The sequence below is a fragment of the Cupressus sempervirens genome, chromosome 2 (assembly GCF_028749045.1).
Source record: "Cupressus sempervirens isolate cs-2001-9-10 chromosome 2, ASM2874904v1, whole genome shotgun sequence".
NCBI classification, from domain to species: domain Eukaryota; kingdom Viridiplantae; phylum Streptophyta; class Pinopsida; order Cupressales; family Cupressaceae; genus Cupressus; species Cupressus sempervirens.
This window is the reverse complement of record NC_143119.1, coordinates 135,282,754-135,305,168: the sequence shown is the minus strand read 5'-3', so window position 1 is coordinate 135,305,168 and position 22,415 is coordinate 135,282,754. Positions and strand designations below refer to the sequence as shown.

At 37.6% G+C, this 22,415-nt stretch overlaps 1 protein-coding gene and 1 pseudogene across 1 annotated transcript; one reads left to right on the top strand and one right to left on the bottom strand.

The window, feature by feature from the left end:
• The window catches only part of LOC149571411 (potassium transporter 25-like), a 156,000-nt pseudogene extending 137,637 nt beyond the window's left edge, over positions 1–18,363 (top strand).
• Positions 18,364–20,979: 2,616 nt separating this feature from the next.
• LOC149571410 (uncharacterized) lies at positions 20,980–22,117 on the bottom strand. Its single transcript, XM_089809133.1, has 2 exons — positions 21,854–22,117; positions 20,980–21,588 (listed from the first exon to the last, which is right to left on the bottom strand). Exon 2 carries the CDS (start codon positions 21,561–21,563, stop codon positions 21,192–21,194), a length of 372 nt encoding a protein of 123 aa, XP_089665259.1. The 5' UTR covers positions 21,564–21,588; positions 21,854–22,117; the 3' UTR covers positions 20,980–21,191.
• Between the last annotated feature and the right edge of the window lie 298 nt (positions 22,118–22,415).

Here is a 22,415-nt window from a genome sequence, read left to right as displayed (position 1 = left end):
ATCATTTGCCTGCCCTCCTTGTAGGAAGAAACTTGATGAGCCCTCACCGTCCAATGTGATCTAATCCATGGTTGGTGTTATGTTTCTATGGAAAGTTGCATGTTATTTTTCCATAGTGACATTACGCTTTGTTCCCATGTGTCTCCATGGGACCAATTTCTCTGTGGATCGCCAGTTGGATGCCATGTGTTGCCAATTATGTTATGAATTACTGAGGTGGTGCTAGGTGTGATGGGCTTGGGGCAAGAACAAGCACAGATCTTCCACGATCGTTGATCTCGTGGAGATCAACGGTGGGCACTATCTCACTATGGAAAGCTATGAGAACATTATGCATAATGACATAGTGCCTAAGTGACACCTGTCCCAATGGGTCCAGTGAACGCATTGACAGTTAGCGGATAGCAGTTAACATGACTATCACAGTTGGAGTTCGAAGAAGTGGCATAGTTAGTAAAGTTAAGATGTGGTCAAACTTGTGAAGACCCGCAAGGTGGCATAAAGAAATAAGCTTGTTGGTCCATGTGGCTCATTCTAATTCCAAGGATAGGTTGACTAGGCTAACCTTACTAATGTGTGGGATAGGGAAAAAGGAAGGTCGAGTTATCTTGTGAATTTGATCTCTGTGATCAATCCCAACCAACCCAAAATGAATATGAAACATGCAAGAACACTCTACACCCCGATCTACTTGGTTAGAGCATAGTTATGGTGTTGTTTCTATCCTCTAAAGTCATTATTTGACATAGAAGATCAAATTTCTTCAGATCCCCATGATTGTTCTCTGCAGGACTTCAATGCAGTGGTTGTAGAGTAATTACAGTTGGAGGGAAAATCTCAGTTATGCCTGAACTATAAAGGAAATTTTTTAAAATTTTGTAAAGGTCAATCCTTCTTTGTTGTTCTCTTCTATTGCTCTACAATTTCAGTGTAAAATTCCCTTTGCCTCTCAACTGTATGATTTCTGCCTTATCTCTTTCAGCCATTGGTGTGAAGTGCAAGAACTCTTTGCCTCCACTAGTGTTTTGTGGAAATCAGTAATCGCATGACTATATCTCCCTGGCCTATGAATGATAATATAAGTGAATATCTCTTCCTTGTGCCATTCATTTTGGTTTTCTAATCTGCATGTGATTATTTGATTAAAACAAGTCTGAGTGTGTATATCCTTAGTTTCATTCTGGTTCAATAGTGCATATATGGGCAGAGATTGGTTTAAACACTCTATTCTGGTGCATCACCTCTTTAGATTAGATTAGGTAGATTTTCTTTCATGCTCTCCTTCTCCCTTTTCCTCTCCAAGAGTATTTAGGTGCACCTCAATAGTAAGAGGAAGCCGACCTTCTCCGGAGACTCAACCTCACAGTTCAAGTCCCACAGTTTGGAGGTTGTTTCCATGTTTCACTAGGTTGTCCTCACACATAGGCTTTGGACAAGGGTGCAAACCTAAGTGACAATAGTTTTTGGCACACCCGGTGGGACAAATAGTCAGATTCAAATCAGTTTCCAGAACCTCCACCGGTCATACCAACAATTTTTGGCATGCCCGATGGGACAACTTTACAAAAAATTCCAAGCCTACTGGTGTCAAAAGAGAAGATTTCAAGACCAATACCAAGGAGATAGTACTGGCTTCAGTGTTTAAGCCTTCAAGAGGCTCATTCTTCAAGTACTTGGTGACTCTGAGCTTCAAATATATATCTAGTTCCAGACCGAAGTTGTAGTGATTCATGCCCAGAGCTGAAACAAGGGCATCTTCTAGAGGTAAGTTTCAGTATCAAGAGCTTTCATTTCCAAACCCTAGAAGGAGGGCTAGAATATCTTTATCACTAGTCAGGAGTGCAATAATAACAAATATACCTACAAGATCTATCTCTACTCCTCCTACTATTAGATATCAGCCTAGACTGCCATCAATACACATCAATAGATCACTTGTCTATATGGTGTTGCCTAGAGCTCATACTTTTTCCACCTTTAATGGTGGGAGCCCTCTCTTATTAGCTCAAAGACATGACATACTAGTAGTTGCACTCAAAAGTATACCAAAGTTTATTGGTGAAACTTCTATCTCTCCCTAAGAGCATATCCAAGAAGTCACAAATGTTTGCAATATCCATGGTATTACAGAGGATGATGTTGTAGTTAGGCTCCTAGCCTCATCCTTGAAAGGAAAAGCACTACAACGATATAGAGGTTTGGCTCATGGTTCTATAACAGATTGGGATGGATTAGGAGCAGGATTGTGCAAACATTTTGAGGATAAAAGTGACTATTTGTAACTTTTAGAGTAGTTGACTACTATAAAAAGAGCCCCCAATGAATGTATGACTGATTTTAATTATAGATTTCAAAACACATGGGATAGAATACCTACTTTAGTGAGGCCTACCCCTGGTAATGCCTTCTTGCATTACCTTAGAGCTTTTAACAGTGATATTGCCACTACAATCCAAACCATGGGAGGAGATACCTTGCCTAATGCTTATGAAATAGCAATAAAATCAGAGAACATCCTAATACAAGGAGGTGAGTTAGCTCCAAGGCCTCCTATGCCCTTCTTTCCTGATGTTCCAAATCATCAACCAACAATGGCTCCCCTTCCCACAACTTCTACATCTCAATCTCTTGTCCCAGTCCCCCAAGCTTCCACGTCTTCAAATGGGATAGATGAAATCAAAGAGATGATGCAATCTCTAATGTAGACCAAGGATAAAAGAGAAAAGAACCTAGAGAAAAGTTTGCAAGATCAAGGGAAGATGTTGCAAGATCAAGGGAAGAAGTTAGAAGATCAAGGAAAGAGGCTGGAGGATAATTTCTCTATGATGCAAAAAGTAAGCAACAAGGTGGTGACTTTAGAAAGACAGCAAGCTCAAGGTAGTAAGCCTCATCAATTGCAATATCAAGCTCCCAATAGTGGTAGGCCTCCAAATCCTAATCATTGGAATAATTCTTTTGATCAGAATAGTCAGGGTGGTCATGCTTCAACCTCAAATGTAAATCAAAGTAGGGCCATAGTCCCTCAAAACAACATGGCCCAAGATCAGGATTTTTGTCCATCCTGCAATTACTCCTATGCCTATTGCATGTGTCAGAAGGCTGAATCTTTTATGGCCTTGATAGTCCAAGAACCTGCAGCAAAATAATCATACAAGGAGGACCAATTTAAGGATGCCTCATATGTGCAAGGACAGGGTGATTGCTCTTTTATGAATCATCAGATGGAGAAGCATTGTAATGTAAACTAGGATTCCATTGCTCATAACACTAGGAGCAAGAGAAGAGCTATGGAAGGTGCTATCCCTCCTCCTCCCAATTAGGCCTCAACTTCAAATGCAATATCTCATGAGCAAATAGAAAATAATCAATCAAGTACCTTTTAGCAACAAAGGCAAAATCATGGCAGAAAAGATACAGGTGATCCTCAGGTTGTTCCATCTCAACCTCATAAAATTGCAGCTCCCAAGGCTTCTACCAAAACACCTACTATGCTATTCAGTGTGGTAGAGAAAATGAAGAAGACAAATGCGAATATCTCCATTTGGGATGTTGTTGCTACTATACCCATGCAAAAGAGGTTGTTGCAGAAAGAATTGGAAAGAATTGAACTGAAGGATAAAACACTCAGCATGGAAAGTGCCACAAGCCTAGTACAACCATCAAGGGAAGTAGAAACAAGAAAAAAGGTTAGACCTCCTCCATTCTATGTTTCTCTAATTATAGGGTGCAAGATAGTCCATAATTGCATGATTGATTTAGGGGCTAGCAATTCAGTGATGCCTAGGAGTGTTGCTGATGCTTTGGGAATGAAATATGAGCCCATTGTTAGGGATGTATTACAGTTGGATGGTAGTACTGTCAAGACTGTAGGGATCCTTAGGAATGTGGAGATGGCCTTAATGCATGCCCTAGTTGTACTGTAACCCAAGATATCTCTGTTACTGAGGTCAAGCCATATTTTGCCATCTGTCTGCCAAGAGACTTTACTACCCAAATAGGTGGTTTTATATCTTCTGATTGGTCATATATGTCCTTCAAGATGAGATATGGAGCCAATGCTTCAATTAGAGCAGAGCCTCAAGCTCTCCATCATACTGAAACCTACACCCCTAATTTCATCAACATGAATTTCCCTATTCTAGAGATGGATGAGAATGACATAGTGAATGAGCCTATCACTCCTTTAGCAGAGATACCTAATTTTTTCTTGGATGAATGGACTAATGCATATCAATTTGATTCTACATTAGAAATCCTTGAGATAGCATATTGTATATTGGAAAAGGATGCTCTAGTCCCCAATCTTGTGGGTACTAAAGAAGATATGAGTGGGATATGGAGTATGTACTTTGATGGATCAAGGAATAAAAATGGGTCAGGAGCTAGTGTGATGTTGATTTCTCCTGCACAAGTAAGATATTACTTCTTCTTTAGGCTCCAATTCAGTTGCACTAACAATGTAGCTGAGTATGAATCCTTGATTCAAGGTCTCCTACTTGCTCAAAAAAGAGGAATCCAAGCCTTAAGGGTGTATGGGGACAGTGAGTTAGTGGTTAATCAAGTGAGAAATCAGAATATCACCAAAATGGTTTTCTCAAGTCTTATAAATATAGGGTGTGGGATTTTCTTGAAGGTTTCAATGCATTTAGTATTCAAAGCATCCCTAAAAAAGAGAACAGACATGCTGATAGACTTGCAACAATAGGTGCATCTTATGATGTGCCAGGGAATCTTGAGGAGGAGAAGAAGCAACAAATCAAAGTGGTAGTAAGGCCTGCCATCCCTGATAACAACATCCATTGGCAAGTGTTTGAGTCTAATGAGAAAATTGTGAGCTTCTTGCAGAATGAGGTAGAATTTTTAGAGAGGAATCAGTCAAGACTGTAGGATCAATATGGTGATCAGATCATTCATCTTAGTTCTAACAAATTGCCTACAGGTCTCATTACCTTATAAAGTGTTTTCAATCTTGATGACCAAGCAAGAGGTAGGGCCATGAACCTAGCTGTTGATGAAAGTGACTACACTCCAGTCATGATTGTTGATGGAAAGTCCTTAAACATGGGGAAGGTATGTTCTAAAATTGAGCAAGAAAATTTTATTCATCTGTGTTAAGAATTTAATGATGTTTTTTCTTGGACATATGATGATTTAAAGGGTTTTGACCCAAAGTTATTTCGGCATACTATAGATCTAGTTGATAATGTAAAACCAGTAAGAGAAAAACAAAGACTAGTGAATCCCAAGATTGAACCCCTAATGAGAAAGGAGCTATCCAAATTGATTGAGGCCAATATAATTTTTCCTATTAAACACTCATCATGGGTAGCAAACCTTGTCCAAGTTAGGAAGAAGAATGGAGAAATTAGATTGTGTGTGGACTTTAGGGACCTTAACCAAGCTTCCCTTAAAGATCACCATCCTCTCCCTTCTATGGAGCAGATTTTTCCAAGGTCAGTGGTTCAAATAGGTTTTCATCTCTTGATGGATTTTCTAGTTACAATCAAGTGCTGGTTAAGGAGTCTGATAGATACAAGACTGCATTTACCACCAAGTGGGGTACCTATGCTTATTGTAAGATGCCATTTGGACTAACTAATGCAGGTGCTACCTTTCAAAAGGCAATGGAGATGGCTTTCAAAAGAGTGATTGACAAGTTTGTCTTAGTTTACCATGATGATATTACAGTATATTCAAATGATGTAGAAGATCATTTTGATCATCTAAGATAGGTATTCCTAAGATGTAGAGAGTTTGGGGTTTCCCTTAACCCAAGCAAGTGTGTCTTTGCTACTAACCAAGGAAAATTATTAAGACATATTGTATCTAAGGATGGCTTAACCATTGACCTAGAGAGAATAAAAACAATACTTGCCTTTCCTCTTCCTAAACACAAGAAAGGGCTGCAAAGTTTCCTAGGCAGGATAAATTTTGTGAGAAGATTTATCCCTAATCTTGCTACCATGGTGAAACCTCTTACAGCTATGCTCAAAAAAAGTATGGTCTTTGCATGGACCAAGGAAGGGAAGGAAAGTTTTGAAGAAATCATGATAGCCATAGCCTCAGCCTCTACTCTCATGAATTCAAATTTTGAGAAAGATTTCATTCTTTATACCTTAGTTGGTGAGTCAAGTATTTCTGCTGTCTTGACTCAAACAAATGAGAAGAATGAAGAGGAGCCCATAGCTTTCTTTAGTGAAGGGCTTAAAGAGTATGAAGATAAATATAGCTATGTAGAGAAGCAAGCCCTTGTAGTCATCAGAGCTTTAAAGAAATTTAGACAACTCCTGTCCCATAACAAGATTCATTTGTTGGTACCCCATGCCAGTGTGAAGGATTTCCTTTTGAGCAAAGATGTTAGTGAGAAAAGAGCTGGTTAGATTACAAGGGTAATGGAATATGATGTTGACATTTAGTTTACCAAGCTAGTAAGAGGGAGGGGGTTGTGTAAACAGATGTTATCATCTCAAGAACTTGATGAGGAGGCTGCTATGATACTGGCAGAGCAACAAGAGGTGAGAAATGGTGACCCAAGGAATTGGATGGATGACATGAAGAGTTTCTTATTAGGCAATGGATACCCTCAAGGATTAGATAGAACTAAAATGAGACAGTATAGATTACAGTCAATTCCTTATGTCATAGTTGATGGTATCCTTTTTAGAAAAGATTTTAATGGAGCCCTATATTAAGATGCCTTGATACACACTAGGCTGGAAGAACGATCAAAGAACTTCATGATGGTTCTGATGGTGGTCACTTCTCAGCTAGAACAACTGCAATGAAGATCATGAGGGCTGGTTACTTCTGGCCATCTTTGTTCCATGATTGTCATAAGTATGTAAGGAAGTGTGAAAAATTTTCCTTCTTCTTTGGCAAACAAAAACTTGCAGCCCTTCCCCTTCATCCTATTCAGGTGGACCAGCCTTTTGCTCAATCGGGATTGGATTTCATAGGCCCTATCAATCCTTCTTCCAGTTTTGGTCACAAGTGGATTTTAGCTACTATAGATTACTTCACCAAATGGACAGAGGCAATCAAATTGAAGGATGCCACTGAATCTTCGGTTGTTGAGTTCCTTGAAGGAATTGTGACTAGGTTTGGTGCCCCTTCAACCATTATTTCACATAATGCAAAGTCTTTTGTTGGAGCTCAGATTTGTGCATGGGCAGTGGATCATAATATCTATTTTAGCACATCCTCAAACTACTATCCTTAGGGTAATGGTTTGGTTGAGTCCTCCAACAAGAACCTGATTAGAATAATAAAGAGAATAGTATAAGATAACCAAAGGTGTTGGCATAAAAAATTAAGGACAGCTCTATGGGCTGATAGGATAACACCTAAGAGATCATTAGTGAATTCACCATTTGTGTTAGTCTATGGTAGAGAAGAAGGGCTTCCAATTTCATTGGAGTTCCCATCCCTAGAGCTAGCTCATCAATTGGAACTAATTGAAGATGATGCCATGACAGTGAGAATAACAGAGCTAATGGAGCTGGAAGAGAAGAGAAATAAAGCTATGCAAACCCTAGAGACACACCAGTAGCAGGTAAAGAAGAGCTTTGACAGGAAAGCTAGGGTCAAAATCTTCAAGGAAGGTGATTTGGTTCTGAAATGGGATGTAGATAGGGTAAAACCAGGAAGACACTCAAAGTTTGATGCATTATGGAGTGGTCCCTATCTGATTGAAAGTTGTAAGTAGGCCAATGCTTTTTAGTTAAATAGACCTGGTGGTGAGATTCTGCCTATCCCAGTCAATGGGATCTATCTCAAGCCATGCTTCTGAGGGTTTGAGATTTCGTGTACATAGTTAGCTTAGTTTTGTTTCCAGTTGTTTCCTGTTTCCCAAGAAGTGCATGAGAATAGGTTGTCTCTCTGTGAGATAGCAAGTCTTGAATTTTTTTGAAGGTTACAGAGATGCTTGATTTCTAGTTCCAGTTGCAGAAACAGAGTTTCTTCAATATTTGCTATTGCCACAGAGGTAGGGTTAGAGCCTCATAGTATACACAGGATCCACATCTTTTTGACTCTATAGCCCAATGGATGCTTCAGGCCATTGGTCTTATGCATAGCAGGCTAGCATCCCCTATGAGTTACTAGAAATGTTGCCATTTTTTGCCTCCCACCAAAAAATTCAAATTTGTATGCCCAGCCTGTCCAACAGCTAGTTCCCAAAGTTAATATTATTTTTAATGGCATGGAAATATAAAAAATTTGAATGATGAAACCTTATGTTTTATTTCCATCAGTCTACAACTTTCCATGCCATTATCTTCCATGATCTATGGTTCCCCGCTTCCCCACATTATCAAGATGCGCGACCCTTAAATAATGCGGGAAAGCCTTTTTGCAACGTGTGGCAGGTGGGTCTTTGTTCCTTCTATGGGCCGCAAGTTGGATAGGGTGGCTGGCTAAGCTAGGAATTCTATTGGTGCCCACTTCCCTGCATTCTAAGCTTTGTCAGACCTTCTGACAATGTGGGAAAGCGAGTTGTTGACATGCATCCAGGTGGTGTCATGGAGTGTAATCATACAAGTTCAAAGAGCACATGTTTCTAGCACCATCAAATCTTCACAAATCAAGGGCTGGCGCTTTCTCACATTATCAAGATGCGAGGAAATTAAAAAATGCGAGAAAGCGGGTGGAGGGCACATGTCCTAGGTGACATCATTTGCCTACCCTCCTTGTAGGAAGAAACTTGATGAGCCCTCACTGTCCGATGTGATCTGATCCATGGTTGGCGTTATGTCGCTATGGAGAGTTGCACATTGTTTTGCCATAGCGACATAACACTTTGTCACCATGTGTCTCTGTGGGACTAGTTTCTCTTTGGATTGCCAGTTGGATGCCATGTGTTGCCAATTGTGTTATGGATTGCTGAGGTGGCGCTAGGTGTGATGGGCATGGGGCAAGAACAAGTACATATCATCCACGATTGTTGATCTCGTGGAGATCAATGGTGGGTGCTATCTCTCTATGGAAAGCTATGAGAACATTACGCATAGTGACATAGCACCTAAGTGACACATGTCCCAGTGGGTTTGGTGAAGGCATTGACAGTTAGCAGCTAGCAGTTAACATGACTATTGCAGTTGAAGTTTGAGGAAGTGACATGGTTAGTAAAGTTAAGATGTGGCCAAACTCGTGAAGACCCGCAAGGTGGCATAAAGAAATAAGCTCGTTGGTCCATGTGGCTCGTTCTGGTGCCAAGGATAGGTTGACTAGGCTGACCTTGTTGATTCGTGGGACAGGGACAAAGGAAGGTCAGGTTATCTTGTGGATCTAATCTTTGTGATCAATTCCAACCAACCCAAAATGAATACAAAGCATGTAGGAACACTCTACACCCCAATCCAACCTATCTACTTGGTCAGAGCATAGTTATGGTGCTTTTTCTATCCTCTCCAGGCATTAGTTGATGTAGAAGATCAAATTTCTTCAAATCCCCATGATTGTTCTCTACAAGACTTCAATGCAGTGGTTGTAGAGTAATTACAGTTGGAGGGAAAATCTCAGTTATGCCTGAACTATAAAGGTAATTTTTTTAAATTTTGTAAAGGTCGATCCTTCTCTGTTGTTCTCTGCTGTTGCTCTACAATTCGAATGTAAAATTCCCTTTGCCTATGAACTGTATGATTTATGCCTTATCTCTTTCAGCCATTGGTGTGAAGTGCAAGAACTCTTTGCCTCCACTAGTGTTTTGTGGAAATCAGTAATCTGCATGACTATATCTCCCTGGCCTATGAATGATAATATAAGTGAATATCTCTTCTTTGTGTCATTCATTTTGGTTTTCTAATCTGCATGTGATTATTTGATTAAAACAAGTCTGAGTGTGTATATCCTTAGTTTCATTTTGGTTCAATAGTGCATATATTGGCAGAGATTGGTCTGAACACTCTATTCTGGTGCAGCACCTCTTTAGATTAGATTAGGTAGATTTTCTTTCATGCTCTCCTTCTCCCTTTTCCTCTCCAAGAGTAGTTAGGTGCACCCTGATAGTAAGAGGAAGTCGGCCTTCTTCAGAGGCTCAACCTCATAGTTCAAGTCCCACAGCTTGGAGGTCGTTTCCATGTTTCACTAGGTTGTCCTCACACATAGGCTTTGGACAAGGGTGCAAACCTAATTGACAATAGTTGCCATGACAACTTCTAGTGCAAAAACTAAAATTTCAATCAAATGGTTGTGTAACCACTTCTAAGTAGTTGGGTCAGGTGTAATAGACCTATATAAGGCTTCCCTCAAACTGTAACAAGGGTTGGATGACATTGTGGAAGAATTTTGTGTAATGAGAAAGCTTATTTCAGTGTTAATTTTAGCACAATATGAGATTTTTGATTCTTGAGGGTATTGGATGGATTGAATTTCATACTTTACCTTTTTCATGTGTTGGTAAATGGTATTATATAGTTTTATGTGTGATTAGATGGTCTTTGGAATCTATTTCATTTCCTGATTTTAAATATTTTGGTTTGTGCATTGGTGTTATGTTGAACCAAGTATTTTGTGAAGATGGGGTCATAACTCACCTTTCCACCATGGCATCTATATGGTAAATTGAAATGTGTGAGGTGACTTTTTTAACTACAATAATGAAAGTGCATGGGACCTAGAAAGAAAGTATGGACATTTTTCAATGATGCCCTAGGCAAGCCTGGTGAGCATGGCTAGGGATCACAAAGCTTGAAACTATAGTAATGTGATTGAGTGCAAATGATTGCTTTATTCTAAGTGGATGGGGAGAAGGAAATAAGAGTGGATAAGTCCTATGTCAAAGGAGACCGCTTGGTGATATGCCTAGACAAGGATTTGGCTAGACCCTTATGGATCTTGACAACAAAATTTGAAAACCCTTAATTTTAGGCATAAAATCAGCATTCTATCGCAAAAATTGGTTGGGAAGGGAGACTAGGTGATTCTAAAACATATTCCAAAATGGTATCAAGATATGAAGTTATTTTTCCACCTTATTAAGCCTTTTTCTAAGTTAAGTGCCAAAAGGTGAGTTTGGAGGCCTAATTCCTTGTAGCCCTTCTAGACCTAAACTGGAGAAATTTCTTGAAATCAATAGGGGTTTCAATGGATTTTTGGTGCATGAGCATGGGAATGGACTCAAAACTCTAAGGACAATCCTCTCTCTCCATAATTTAGTTAGTAACTTTGTGTGGGTGTTTGGTGAAGATGAGCCAGTGAAGTATATAAGGAGTAGTTATGGTTGGTGTTAAGTTTTCCATTGGTGTAGAAAAGTTGAAAGAGGAAGGGCTTAGGAATGTAATCCTCATAAGTTAGGGTTAGTGGGCTAGAGGAAAGGCCTAGAGAAAACCCTAGGAGAAGCTAGGGTCAAGATGCAAGACTTGTCCTTACATCAGAGTGGTATCAAAGCCCCAAAAGCTTTGGGATTGTGTATAGATGTTTCAGATTGTAGAGAAGTTAGTAGGTGAAAAAAACATGGTGACTAATGTAGAGTTATCCAAAGAGAAGGAGAGGAATATAATCCTTGAAGAAACGTTAGCAAAAATGAAGACTAATCTAGAAGAAGTTGTTGAAGCAACCAAGAATAAAGATGAAGAAGGTGGAAGTAGTGAAAAAGAAAATACAAAGATTGATAAGGAGGACATCATACCTGAACCAGACACTCTATTGAATGAAGATCCACTCTTGAAGGCCATTAAAGAACTAGGATGAAAATCCCTAGAAGGAATTCCATTATTTAATGGAAAGATGGACACTGATACAATGATGGAATGGATTTAGGGGATGAAGAATCATTTTGAGTGCGAAGGTGTCACAAAGGCAGAAAAAGTGAAGGTTACCAAATCAAGACTCAGAGGATCAACATTGACATGGTGGAAATACTTGTAGGATAAAAGGGTCAGTATGGGCAAGAACCCTATAGCCAATTTGAATGCTAGGGTGGCCAAGGTGAAAGAGAACTATCTACCAGAAGATTATGTCATGCAATTGCATAGAAAGAGACAAGGTCTAGAGAGGAAAGACTTGGATGTGGCCTCCTATGTAGAGGAATTTCAAAAACTATGCCTTAGGTCCAAGATCCAAGAAGAGGAACCTGTTAATGTAGCAAGATACTTGGGTGGGCTTAAATGGAGCATCCAAGAGGAGATAAGTCTATGGACCCCTACTACTATCCAAAAGTATCATTAATTGGAACTTAAGGTGGAAGAGAAGAACAAGAATAATGAGGATTCAAACTTCAAAGGTAGAGGAAGAGGAAGAGACCAAAGAGGGCATAGAGCTAGATACCAAGGTGAGACAAAACTAGCAAGAGCAAGGTAGTGAAACTACTCTAAGGGGAGGTTATTCAAGAGGAAGAGGTAATCAAGGAGGCTCAAATAGAGGAAGAGGTAGTAGTAACTTATATTTTTCAAGTATGAAGTATTATACCTATGGTCAATTGGGCCACCGTGCCTATAGATGCCCTAACAAGCATACTTCTTCAAGTGGTGATAAGAGGGATGCCTATGCTCATGAGGACACCATGAGTTCTAAGGTATCTGAGGTAGATCATATTGAGTTAGAAAGAGGAGATAATTCTTAAGAGAGTGTTGATTAGACAACCAACCAAGGATGAACCCAAGCATAGAAGAGCCTTGTTCAAAATTAGGTGCACGATTGTGAGCAAGGTGTACAAAGTGATTTTGGATTCAGGCTCCACAAACAACATCATATCAAAGGAAGTAGTAGAGAAGCTCAAGTTAGTAAAGGTACATCATGTTAACCCATACAAGGTGACATGGTTGAGCAAAGGTAAGAGTGTGTTGGTGAATTAGCAAACTTGGGTTGAGTTTTCAATTGTTGGATACAAGGATAAATTACTTTGTGATATATTTCCTATGAATGAATGCAATTTTTTGTTGGGAAGACCTTGGAAATATGATAGATGTGTTATCTATGATGGAATGAGAACTCTATCTCTTTCAAGAAATATGGAAGAACTTTCAAGATTTAGTCCCTATTGGAGGAGGATGAATCACAATTTGAAGCCCCTGGTGTGTTGTTGAGTAGTGGGAAGGATTTCATTAATGCCCTTAAACATGAGGTCAGTGAAGGATATGTCATTCTTCTTAAGCCTAAGGAAGAAAAAAATAATGAAAAAAGAGCCCTTACCAGCTGAAATCCAAGAGATGCTTGAAAAGTATAAGGACATTGCCAGTGATGGGACACCTGCAACCTTACCTCCTAGGAGAGTGATAAGTCATTAGATTGACTTTGTACCTAGTGCTTCATTTCCAAATAAGGTAGCCTATAAACTTACCCCAAATTAGAATATAGAGGTAGTTAGGCAAGTGTAAGAACTCCTAGATTAGGGTCTGATAAAGAAGAGCATCAATCCTTGTGTAGTGCTAGTGGTTTTGGCATCCAAGAAAGGAGGAAAATGGAGGCTTTGTACAAATTCAAGGGTCATCAATAGAATCAAAATAACAAATAGGTTTCTCATGCCAAGAATTGAAGACTTGATGGATTGTCTTGGAGGAGCTCAATACTTCACAAATTTAGACCTCAAAAATGGTTACCATCAGATAAGGATAAAGGAAGGTTATGAGTGGAAGAAAGTGTTTAAGGCCACTAATGGATTGTATGAGTGGCTTGTGATACCATTGTGCTCTCAAATTCTCCTAGCACATTCATGAGACTCATGAATGAAGTGTTGAATTATTACACTAGAAGTTTTGTGGTGGTATATCTTGATGATATACTCATCTTTAGCAAGACAAGAGAAGAACACCTAGAACATGCGGAGATGGTGCTATGAAAGTTGCATGAGGAGAAGTTGGCAATCAACTTAGAGAAATGTGAATTCATGAAACAAGAGTGTATATACCTAGGATTTTTAGTATCCAATGGGTCTTTGAAGATGGACCAAAACAATTCTGTAGCTATCCAAAATTGTCCACCACCTACCACAACAATAGAGGTGAGAAGTTTCCATGGGTTAGGTCAATTCTATAGGAAATTTATTAGAAGTTTTAATGGTATTTTTGCACCATTTCTAGATATCATTAAGAGTGGAGAGAAAACCAAGTTTAGGTGGAATCTCGAAGTAGGAAATGCATTTGAAAAGTTGATAGAACAAGTAGCTACACAACCTACCCTAAAACTACCTTGTTTTGAGAAACTATTTATCCTAGAATGTGATGCAAGTGGGATGGTAGTAAGGGGTGTGTTGAGTCAAGAAGGTAGACCAATAGTCTTCTTTAGTGAGAAGCTAAATGAAGCCAAGAAGAAGTATTCCTTTTATGACTTGGAGTTGTATGCCCTAGTCCAATCTCTTAGGAAATGGAGGCATTACCTTCTACCCAAGGAATTTTCGGTATTTATTGACAACCCTAACTTTTGCTACATTAATACCCAAGAAAAGTTAGGCAATAGGAATTTAAATTGGATGGAATATCTTCAAGCATTCACATTCACCATTAAGCACAAGAAGGGGCAAAAGAATAAAGTTGCAGATGCAGTAGGTAGGAGGATGTTAACCATTCAAGAAGTTCAACTCCATAGCATTAGAATAGAGAGTTTCAAGGACCTCTACAAGCATGATGAAGACTTTGCTGAAGCCTACAAGGTATGCTCTAAATATCAAAATCACTTTCATAGTTTTTTTGCTAAAAATACTTTGCAAAGTGGACTATTGGTCAAAGGGAAACACTTATGTGTTCCTAAGGGTTCTATTAAGGAGAACCTTATCCAAGAAAAACATAATGGAATCCTAAGTGAATATTTTGGGATCAACAAGACTATAGATTTAGCTCAAAGATTCTACTATTGGTTAAAGTTGTCAAGGGATGTGACTAGATATGTGGAACAATGTATAGTGTGCATGAAGACAAAAGGAGGAGCTAGTAATGTAGGTTTGCACCAACCTTTACCAGTCCACAATATGCCATGGGATTTTGTTAGCATGGAATTCATTTTTGGGTTACCTAAGATTAAAAAAGGATAATATAGCATCTATGTAGTGGTGGACAAGTAAGATGGGTCACTTCATACCTTGTAAGACTACCCATGATGCTAGTCGTATAACACATATGTTCTTTAAGGAGATTGTGAGGATCCATGGACTACCCCTAAGTATTGTATCAGAGAGGGATGTCAAGTTTATGAGTCATTTTTAGAAAACCTTGTGGTGTAGGTTGGGAATTAACCTACCTTTTGGATCATCTTACCATCCTCAGACTAATGGTAAAAATGAGGTGGTCAATATGACATTAGGTAGGTGCCTAAGGAATATGGTCAAACATGGGAAGTGAATATTTATCAAGACAAATATGCATATAATGACAGTGTCAACAAGAAAACAAGTAAAATACCATTTGAGATTTTTTATGGGATGTGTGTGAACTTAGAGACCTTGGAGCTATGGAGTACAAAAGTGGTCAAGCTGAAGACTTCATTCAAACCATGAAGGAGATTGAAGACCAAGTGAAGAAGACCATACAAGAATTCACCCAAAGGTTGAAGGCTAAAGTGGATGAGAAGAGAAGGGATGTTCAATTTTTAGTAGGTCACTATATCATGGTACACTTAAAAAAAAAAAAAATATTGCAGAAGGGTGTAACTACCAAACCAAAAATGAAGAGAGTGGGATCCTGCAGGATCCTAGCTAAATATGGAGCTAATGCCTATAAAGTGGATCTACCTAGTGACTTAAAAACCTCACCATTTTTCAATGTGGAAGACCTAACCAAGTTTAAAAGGGATTTAACTAAAGTAGACGGGAACATACATGAGGTCAACAAGGATGTAGCATCTAATATCCTACCTCCCAAGGTGTTGCTAGAGGTAGAGAAGTTACTGGATTCAAGAGTCAAGAAGACTACTAGGGATAAGGAGTACATGGTACACCTCATCAAGTGGAAGAATAAGCCAGAGTCGAAGGAAACATAGATTGCACCATGCTCTTGTGGGGAGCATGGTGTAGGAGCACATAAGTAAGGCTATCGAATAACCTAGGGTTCCTAACTAAGTTTTGGCTTGTAATGGCCTTAGCCAAGCCACTAATAAATAAAGGGGAGTAGAGCTTCCTAGGGTAGGAATTAACCATTAGGATATCTAATTGGGTCTTCATTACTAGCTAGTCTTCCAAAGTTGTTAAGTGATGTTCAAATTGTTGTCATTATTGCTAAGAATGACAATTGCACATCTAGTGAGCTAGATTAACCAGCTAAGGGATGAAATGATGTTTTCAAGTTGCAAGTGACATATCTAGATATTTGGTAGAGTTTCATGGGGTTTGGAACAAGTTTTTTCTAGCTTGGACAAAAATCATAAAGTTGTTTGACAATTTTGCAAAGTTGCAAAAGTTGTCATGACAACTTTTCATGCAAAAAGTGCAACTTCAATGAAATGGTTTTGTAACCACCTCTAATTAGTTGGATAAGGTGTAACACACCTATATAAGGCCTCCCTCAACTATAACAAGGGTCGGATGGCATTGTGGAAGAATTTAGTGTAATGAGCAAGCATATTTTAATGTTAATTTTAGCACAGTACATGATTTTTTATTCTTGAGGGTGTTGGATGGATTGAATTCTATATAGTACCTTGTTCATGTGTTGGTAGATGGTATTAGCTAGTTCTGTATGTGATTAGATGGTTTTTGGAATCTATTTTATTTCATGTTTTTAAATATTTTGGTTTATACATTGCTGTTTTCTTAAACCAGACAGTTTGTGAAGATAGGGTCATAAATTATCTTTCCACTGTGGCATTCATATGGTACCTAGGAATGTGTGAGGTGACTCCTTGTACTATAAGCATGCAAGTATGCGGGCTCTAGAAAGAAAGTATGGCCATTTTACAGTGATGCCCTAGGAAAGCCTCGTGAGCATGGCTAGAGATCACAAAGATTGAAACAATAGTTAATGGGATTGAGTGCAAATGATTACTCCAATCTAAGTGGATGAGGAGAAGGACATGGGAGTGGAGAGGTCCTTTGTCAAATGGGACCTCATGGTGACTTTCCTAGACAAGGATTTGACCAAACCCTTATGAATCTTGTCGAAAAAGTTAAACACTCTTGATTTTAGGCTCAAAATCAGCATTCTGTTGTATGAACATGTTGGGGAAGGGAGATTAGTGATTCTCAAAGGTCTTCAAAAAGGGTATCAAGATATGAAGTTAGTTTGTAACCTCATTAAGCCTTTTTCTGAGTTAAAAAAGAGTATCAGGATATAAAGTTAATTTTCCACCTCATTAAGCCTTTTTCTGAGTTAAGTGACAAAAGGTGAGTTTGGAGGCCTAATTCCTTGTAGCCCTTCTAGGCCCAAATTAGAGAAATTTCTTGAAATTGATAGGGATTTCAATGGGTTTTTGGTGGATGAGCACTGGAATGGACTCAAAACCCTAGGGACAATACTCTCTCTCTCTCTCTCTCTCTCTCTCTCTCTCTCTCTCTCTCTCTCTCTCTCTCTCTCTCTCTCTCTCTCTCTCTCTCTCTCTCTCTCTCTCTCTCTCTCTCTCTCTCTCCATAATGTAGTTAGTAATCTTGTGTGGGTGTTTGGTGAAGATGAGCTAGTGAGGCATCTAAGGAGTAGTGATTGGTTGGTGTTAAATTTTTCATTGGTGTAGACAAGTTTAAAGAGGAAGGGCTTAGGAGTGTGATACTTCTAAGTTAGGGTTAGTACAAGAACCCTAAAAGGCTAGAGGAGAGGCCTAGATCAAACCCTAGGAGAAGCTATGGTTAAGGAGCAAGACTTGTCCTTACATCAAAATCTTGCAGCACTCCATTAGGTTCTTGTATTTGGATGTATCAAGTTAGTGCCAATACCATATGTTCCAATAGAGGAACGACATCTTATTGGGCATGTTGGGCCAAAATAGTTGAGATTATACAGATGTGGATATCAGGAGACTTAAAAGGACACTAATGATTTTGAAGATCAACTTATCTATAACCTTGGTGAATTCATTTGTTTAGGGAAAAGTTTTTCTGACACTTCACCAGAAGAAAAGATGATTGTTATAAGCACACCTTTATGGTCTGGGAATGACATTAATACTATTGCAAGTTGTGAATTAATAGAAAGCTCACATTCTACTATAGTATCATATGTTAGGTCGACACCAACTATTCAAAACATCCAATAGATATAACTTTTTTCATCTTATCAATCCTGGAGAAGAAAAGTTAAGTTTCTATTACCTCGCAGCCCTGAAATAGATCATGCTTTAAGAGTTAAAATAGAAGATCTTTTGCATGAAAAGGAATCTGAAATAATTCATGATGTGCAAGAAAGAAAAGGTTCAAGTATTCTCAAGACAATTGCGATTAAATTTTTTGATGATTCATGTGTTGGTGCTAAAAATGAATTGGTGGTCTTCATGAGTTTCAATAGTCTCTGATCACCTGTTCAAGTCATATATAGTGGATGTGATATGGGTGGCTATTGTTCTTTAGGTGTTGCAAGCCTTGACAAGGAAGACACCATTCTAATGGAAGAAGTGTAGATAGTTGGTCTACTAGAAGATGTATATGGTTTTTTGTAATCTCTAGTCTTTGTAGCCTATGAGTTTTCTAGCTTAGTTATGCTTGGGAATAGCTTGAAATGTTTCAATTATGTTCTCATAGTTTCAGTTGGTAGATTTCATATATCTTTTGTTGCTACCAGGTAGTAAATCTTGGTATCTAGGAGCTATTTCCAAGTGGTTTAGTTTGAGTCTATGTTGATATTTTATCACAAGTCTATTTATGACCTATTTTTTACTTACTAATATATCTATATAGGTTTTTGTCTCTTGTTTAAAAAAAATTTCCATAAAAATGAATAGAATTCAATGAGCATTTGGTCTATTGGTGAAGTTAAAAGGTTGCCCACCAGGAAAATCTTGCTGAGTGCAAGGCTCAACATCATAAGGGATGAGGCTGCGATCATGCCTAAGGCAATTTTGGGGGTGTGTGGTTCCTAAGACGTTTCAAAATAAATAAATAGAAGCATAAAAATAATATATTCTACCTTTTCACTTTACTTGGAAGAATTGGGTCTATAGTGTATCTCTTATATTTGCATTATTAGATTCAACATAAATAAAATAATATTATGAACTCATCATATTTGTATAATATTATGTCTATATATATATATATGAAAAAGCTAAAAATATTCATTACAAATGATACATTTCTACATATTTAAATACAATATAATACAATATATTACTTTAAAATCTATTAAAAAATTGATAAAAAATTTAATTTCAAAGCAAATCTTGAAAACATTACAATTTCTAAAATTAAAATGCATCTATTTTAATATTTTTATTTCCAAAATTAAAATTAATTTTTTATAAACAAAATTGATCATACAAATTTAGTTGAACAATTCTTTAATTCTAAATTTTATCTAAATAATTAAAAACCTAAACATTATTCCTTATGAGAAATATTTTTTATTTTTTTATTTTGATGAATGTGTTACAAAATTTCTCTTAGACAAGCCCTAATTAAAAACGAGGAGTGGTCAACGAAATGGTTAAGCTCCCACCTTAAAATTCTTCTTGTGGTCAGCTTGATAGGGAAAAAGAAGAAGAAATAACTTCATAATAAATCTGTTTTCCTACCAGTTCTAAATACTTACTTGAGGTAGGTAACACACCAAACCATAGTGGACAGATAAAAGCGCTGTTTAGTAACGTGATAACAACCTGCATGGTGAATAGTCCAACAAACAGGGCAAACCAATAATTCAAGAGGAAGAAATTAACATATTTTTAGTATTATTTTTAAAATTTAGGAATAGTTTATTGATTATCTATCAACAATTGAAGTACATTACGCCGTCAATTATTGGGATGAGACAGTTAAAGGAATAGAGTTAATAATCACAATTATGATTTTACAATTAAAATGAGATGATTAGATATTGAAATCACTTGTATAATCTAATATTAGATGTAATAGTTAAATAAGATAGTACTATACTTGATCTATCGTTACAATGAAATAATTAATAAGACATATTGTCAAGATGAGATAGCAAGACCTTATATAGCTATCTCTGTCTCATTCTATTGATGAATCATGGAATGCCATCTTAAACATTGATTAGCTTTTCGAATCATCTCATTTTGACGATAGATCATTGAGTGCAATTGTTAATTCTCTTCTCTACCTCTCATCCTATGATGGACAGTGGGATGTGAAATTATTAATTTTTTACTCTAGCTTTCTCACTCTGACAATAGTTTGTGAATTGTGATTGGAATGTTGATTATCTTTTTCTAACTATCTCATTTGATGATGGATCGTATAGAGTCTGATTATTAATTCTCCCTTTATCTCATCCTAGTGGTTGATCATTGAAGATGATTTTAATGATAGATCATGAAATTTGTGAATATCAAATCTGTTCTATAGCTAGCTCATTTTGTTGATAAAACATGAAATGTTAGATCAATTATTGATTCTCTTCTCTTTCACAATTCTAATGATGCATCGTACATAGTGATTCAAAATATCAAGAAGCAAAATGGTCTTTTTTCCAACTATTCAATTCAACTATAATTGAAAACATCAACGAACAAAATATTTTTTTCTCTATCTATCTCATTCTGATAATAGATTATAATCTCATTTAAAACATCAACCAACAAAATAACATAATCTTCTCTAACTATTTATAATTGAAAACATTGATAAGAGACTGTAAATTATGGAGTGTAATCTAGAACAATATTCTTTTTCCTACCTACCTCATTCTACTACATAATAATAGATAACATAATATAATCTGAAATAGACAAGGAAGATAGAATTTAGATAAACTGAAAAAAATTTGTTGCAGATTAAATCTAAACCGATATGTGATTGGATTATTGGCAGAGCATAGCATATTAGAGAAGCTGGAATAAGGAGAAAAAAATCACAGGGGAAGGAACAAATCCAGCAGTTTGTCATCTTGATTGGATGTGCAACAGCATTTTAAACAACAATTTGAATCTACATACAGAGCCAAGCACAAATAATCTCAATCAATCACATCAATTTCTTTATTCTATCTTATTTTTTAAGCTTACTTTCTGTCGGAAATGTTGAAGAAATAAATTCATACAATGGTCTCAGAAAACAAGCACAGAAATATGACAATTGTAAAAATCATATGACTACAATCACCCAACAATAAACAAGATTTCAAAGATTTCTCATACCCAATGCCAATACTCCTTCAAAGAATTCAAGCGCTGAAACTCCTGTCCTGATGCAAGTACAATTCATGCATTTCTACCAACATTTTTGGATCGTATTCCTTCAAATGATGCTGCCCAAATGGAGTGCCATGGATCCCCGTGACCATTTCAGAAGAGAAAACTCTGCTACTTGACAGATTCATCATCACATTCACATATGCATCTCTCAATTTCACCACCAAAGGCTTGGGTTTAAACCACATGAATCTCAGCCTAGGCACCAACTTCACCCTCAAATTCCTCCGCTTTCTTCCACCCATCTTGCTAATTCTCAGGCGGCGCCGCCTCCTAATGGGTGGATCAAGCCTCTCATACTTTCTTCTCTCCATATAACCTTTCAGAGATTCATAAAAACCCATTTTTTCCAAGCTTTTGCAACAACACCTGCAATGAAAATTTCTTCAAATCTCAGCCCTTGCACAAAGCTTCACAAAATTGAATTCCCATCTGACTTATTCTCAAAACACTATACAAATTCAAATACCCATCTGAATTACAACTAAGAAAAGGAGCTGAGAGTGCAAAACACTACACAAATTCAAATACCCATCTGACTTATTCTCAAAACACTATACAAATTCAAATACCCATCTGAATTACAACCAAGAAAAGGAGCTGAGAATGCAAAACACTACACAAATTCAAATACCCATCTGACTTATGGCATCTTATTATTAAATATTATTGAGTGGCTCCGCCCATCTTTGCCTAAAAAATAAATATATAATTTGTTCAGCTGGCCAACTCTTTATTTACATCTCAAACAAATATCAATTAAATGCAAGGGGGACTCTGAAAGCGAGGATAAGCTTATGACATTATGACACTATCTATCTATTCATGGATTTAATGTGGGATTCACTCCACTTTTTTCGGGTTGAGAGCTTTGGAGTTATATTTTTCACCAAAACTATGTCTGTGTAGCACGGAAGTTCACCAACTTTATCTTTATTGCAGGTAGAACATATTAATGCAAGCAGGGCAGCATTTCCTGTCAAGTTTTCAGGTGGGGAGCCCACATTTTATGTGAGTCATGGATTTCTCCCAATTCGCTAAGAATTTGTATGCGTTTGTCTCCCAACCCACTCAGTTTGGAGATGGAGTCTCATCCATTGCAAATGTGAGCTCAACCAGTATGATCATGTCCTTTCCTAAATCCATTTGGCTTCCCTATGCGATGTTGTTGATCTCAAACATGAGGGTGTCAAAGA

Bases quoted from the DNA above. Each gene is read 5' to 3' on its own strand.
- LOC149571410 (XM_089809133.1), bottom strand. From the start codon at position 21,563: ATGGGTTTTTATGAATCTCTGAAAGGTTATATGGAGAGAAGAAAGTAT.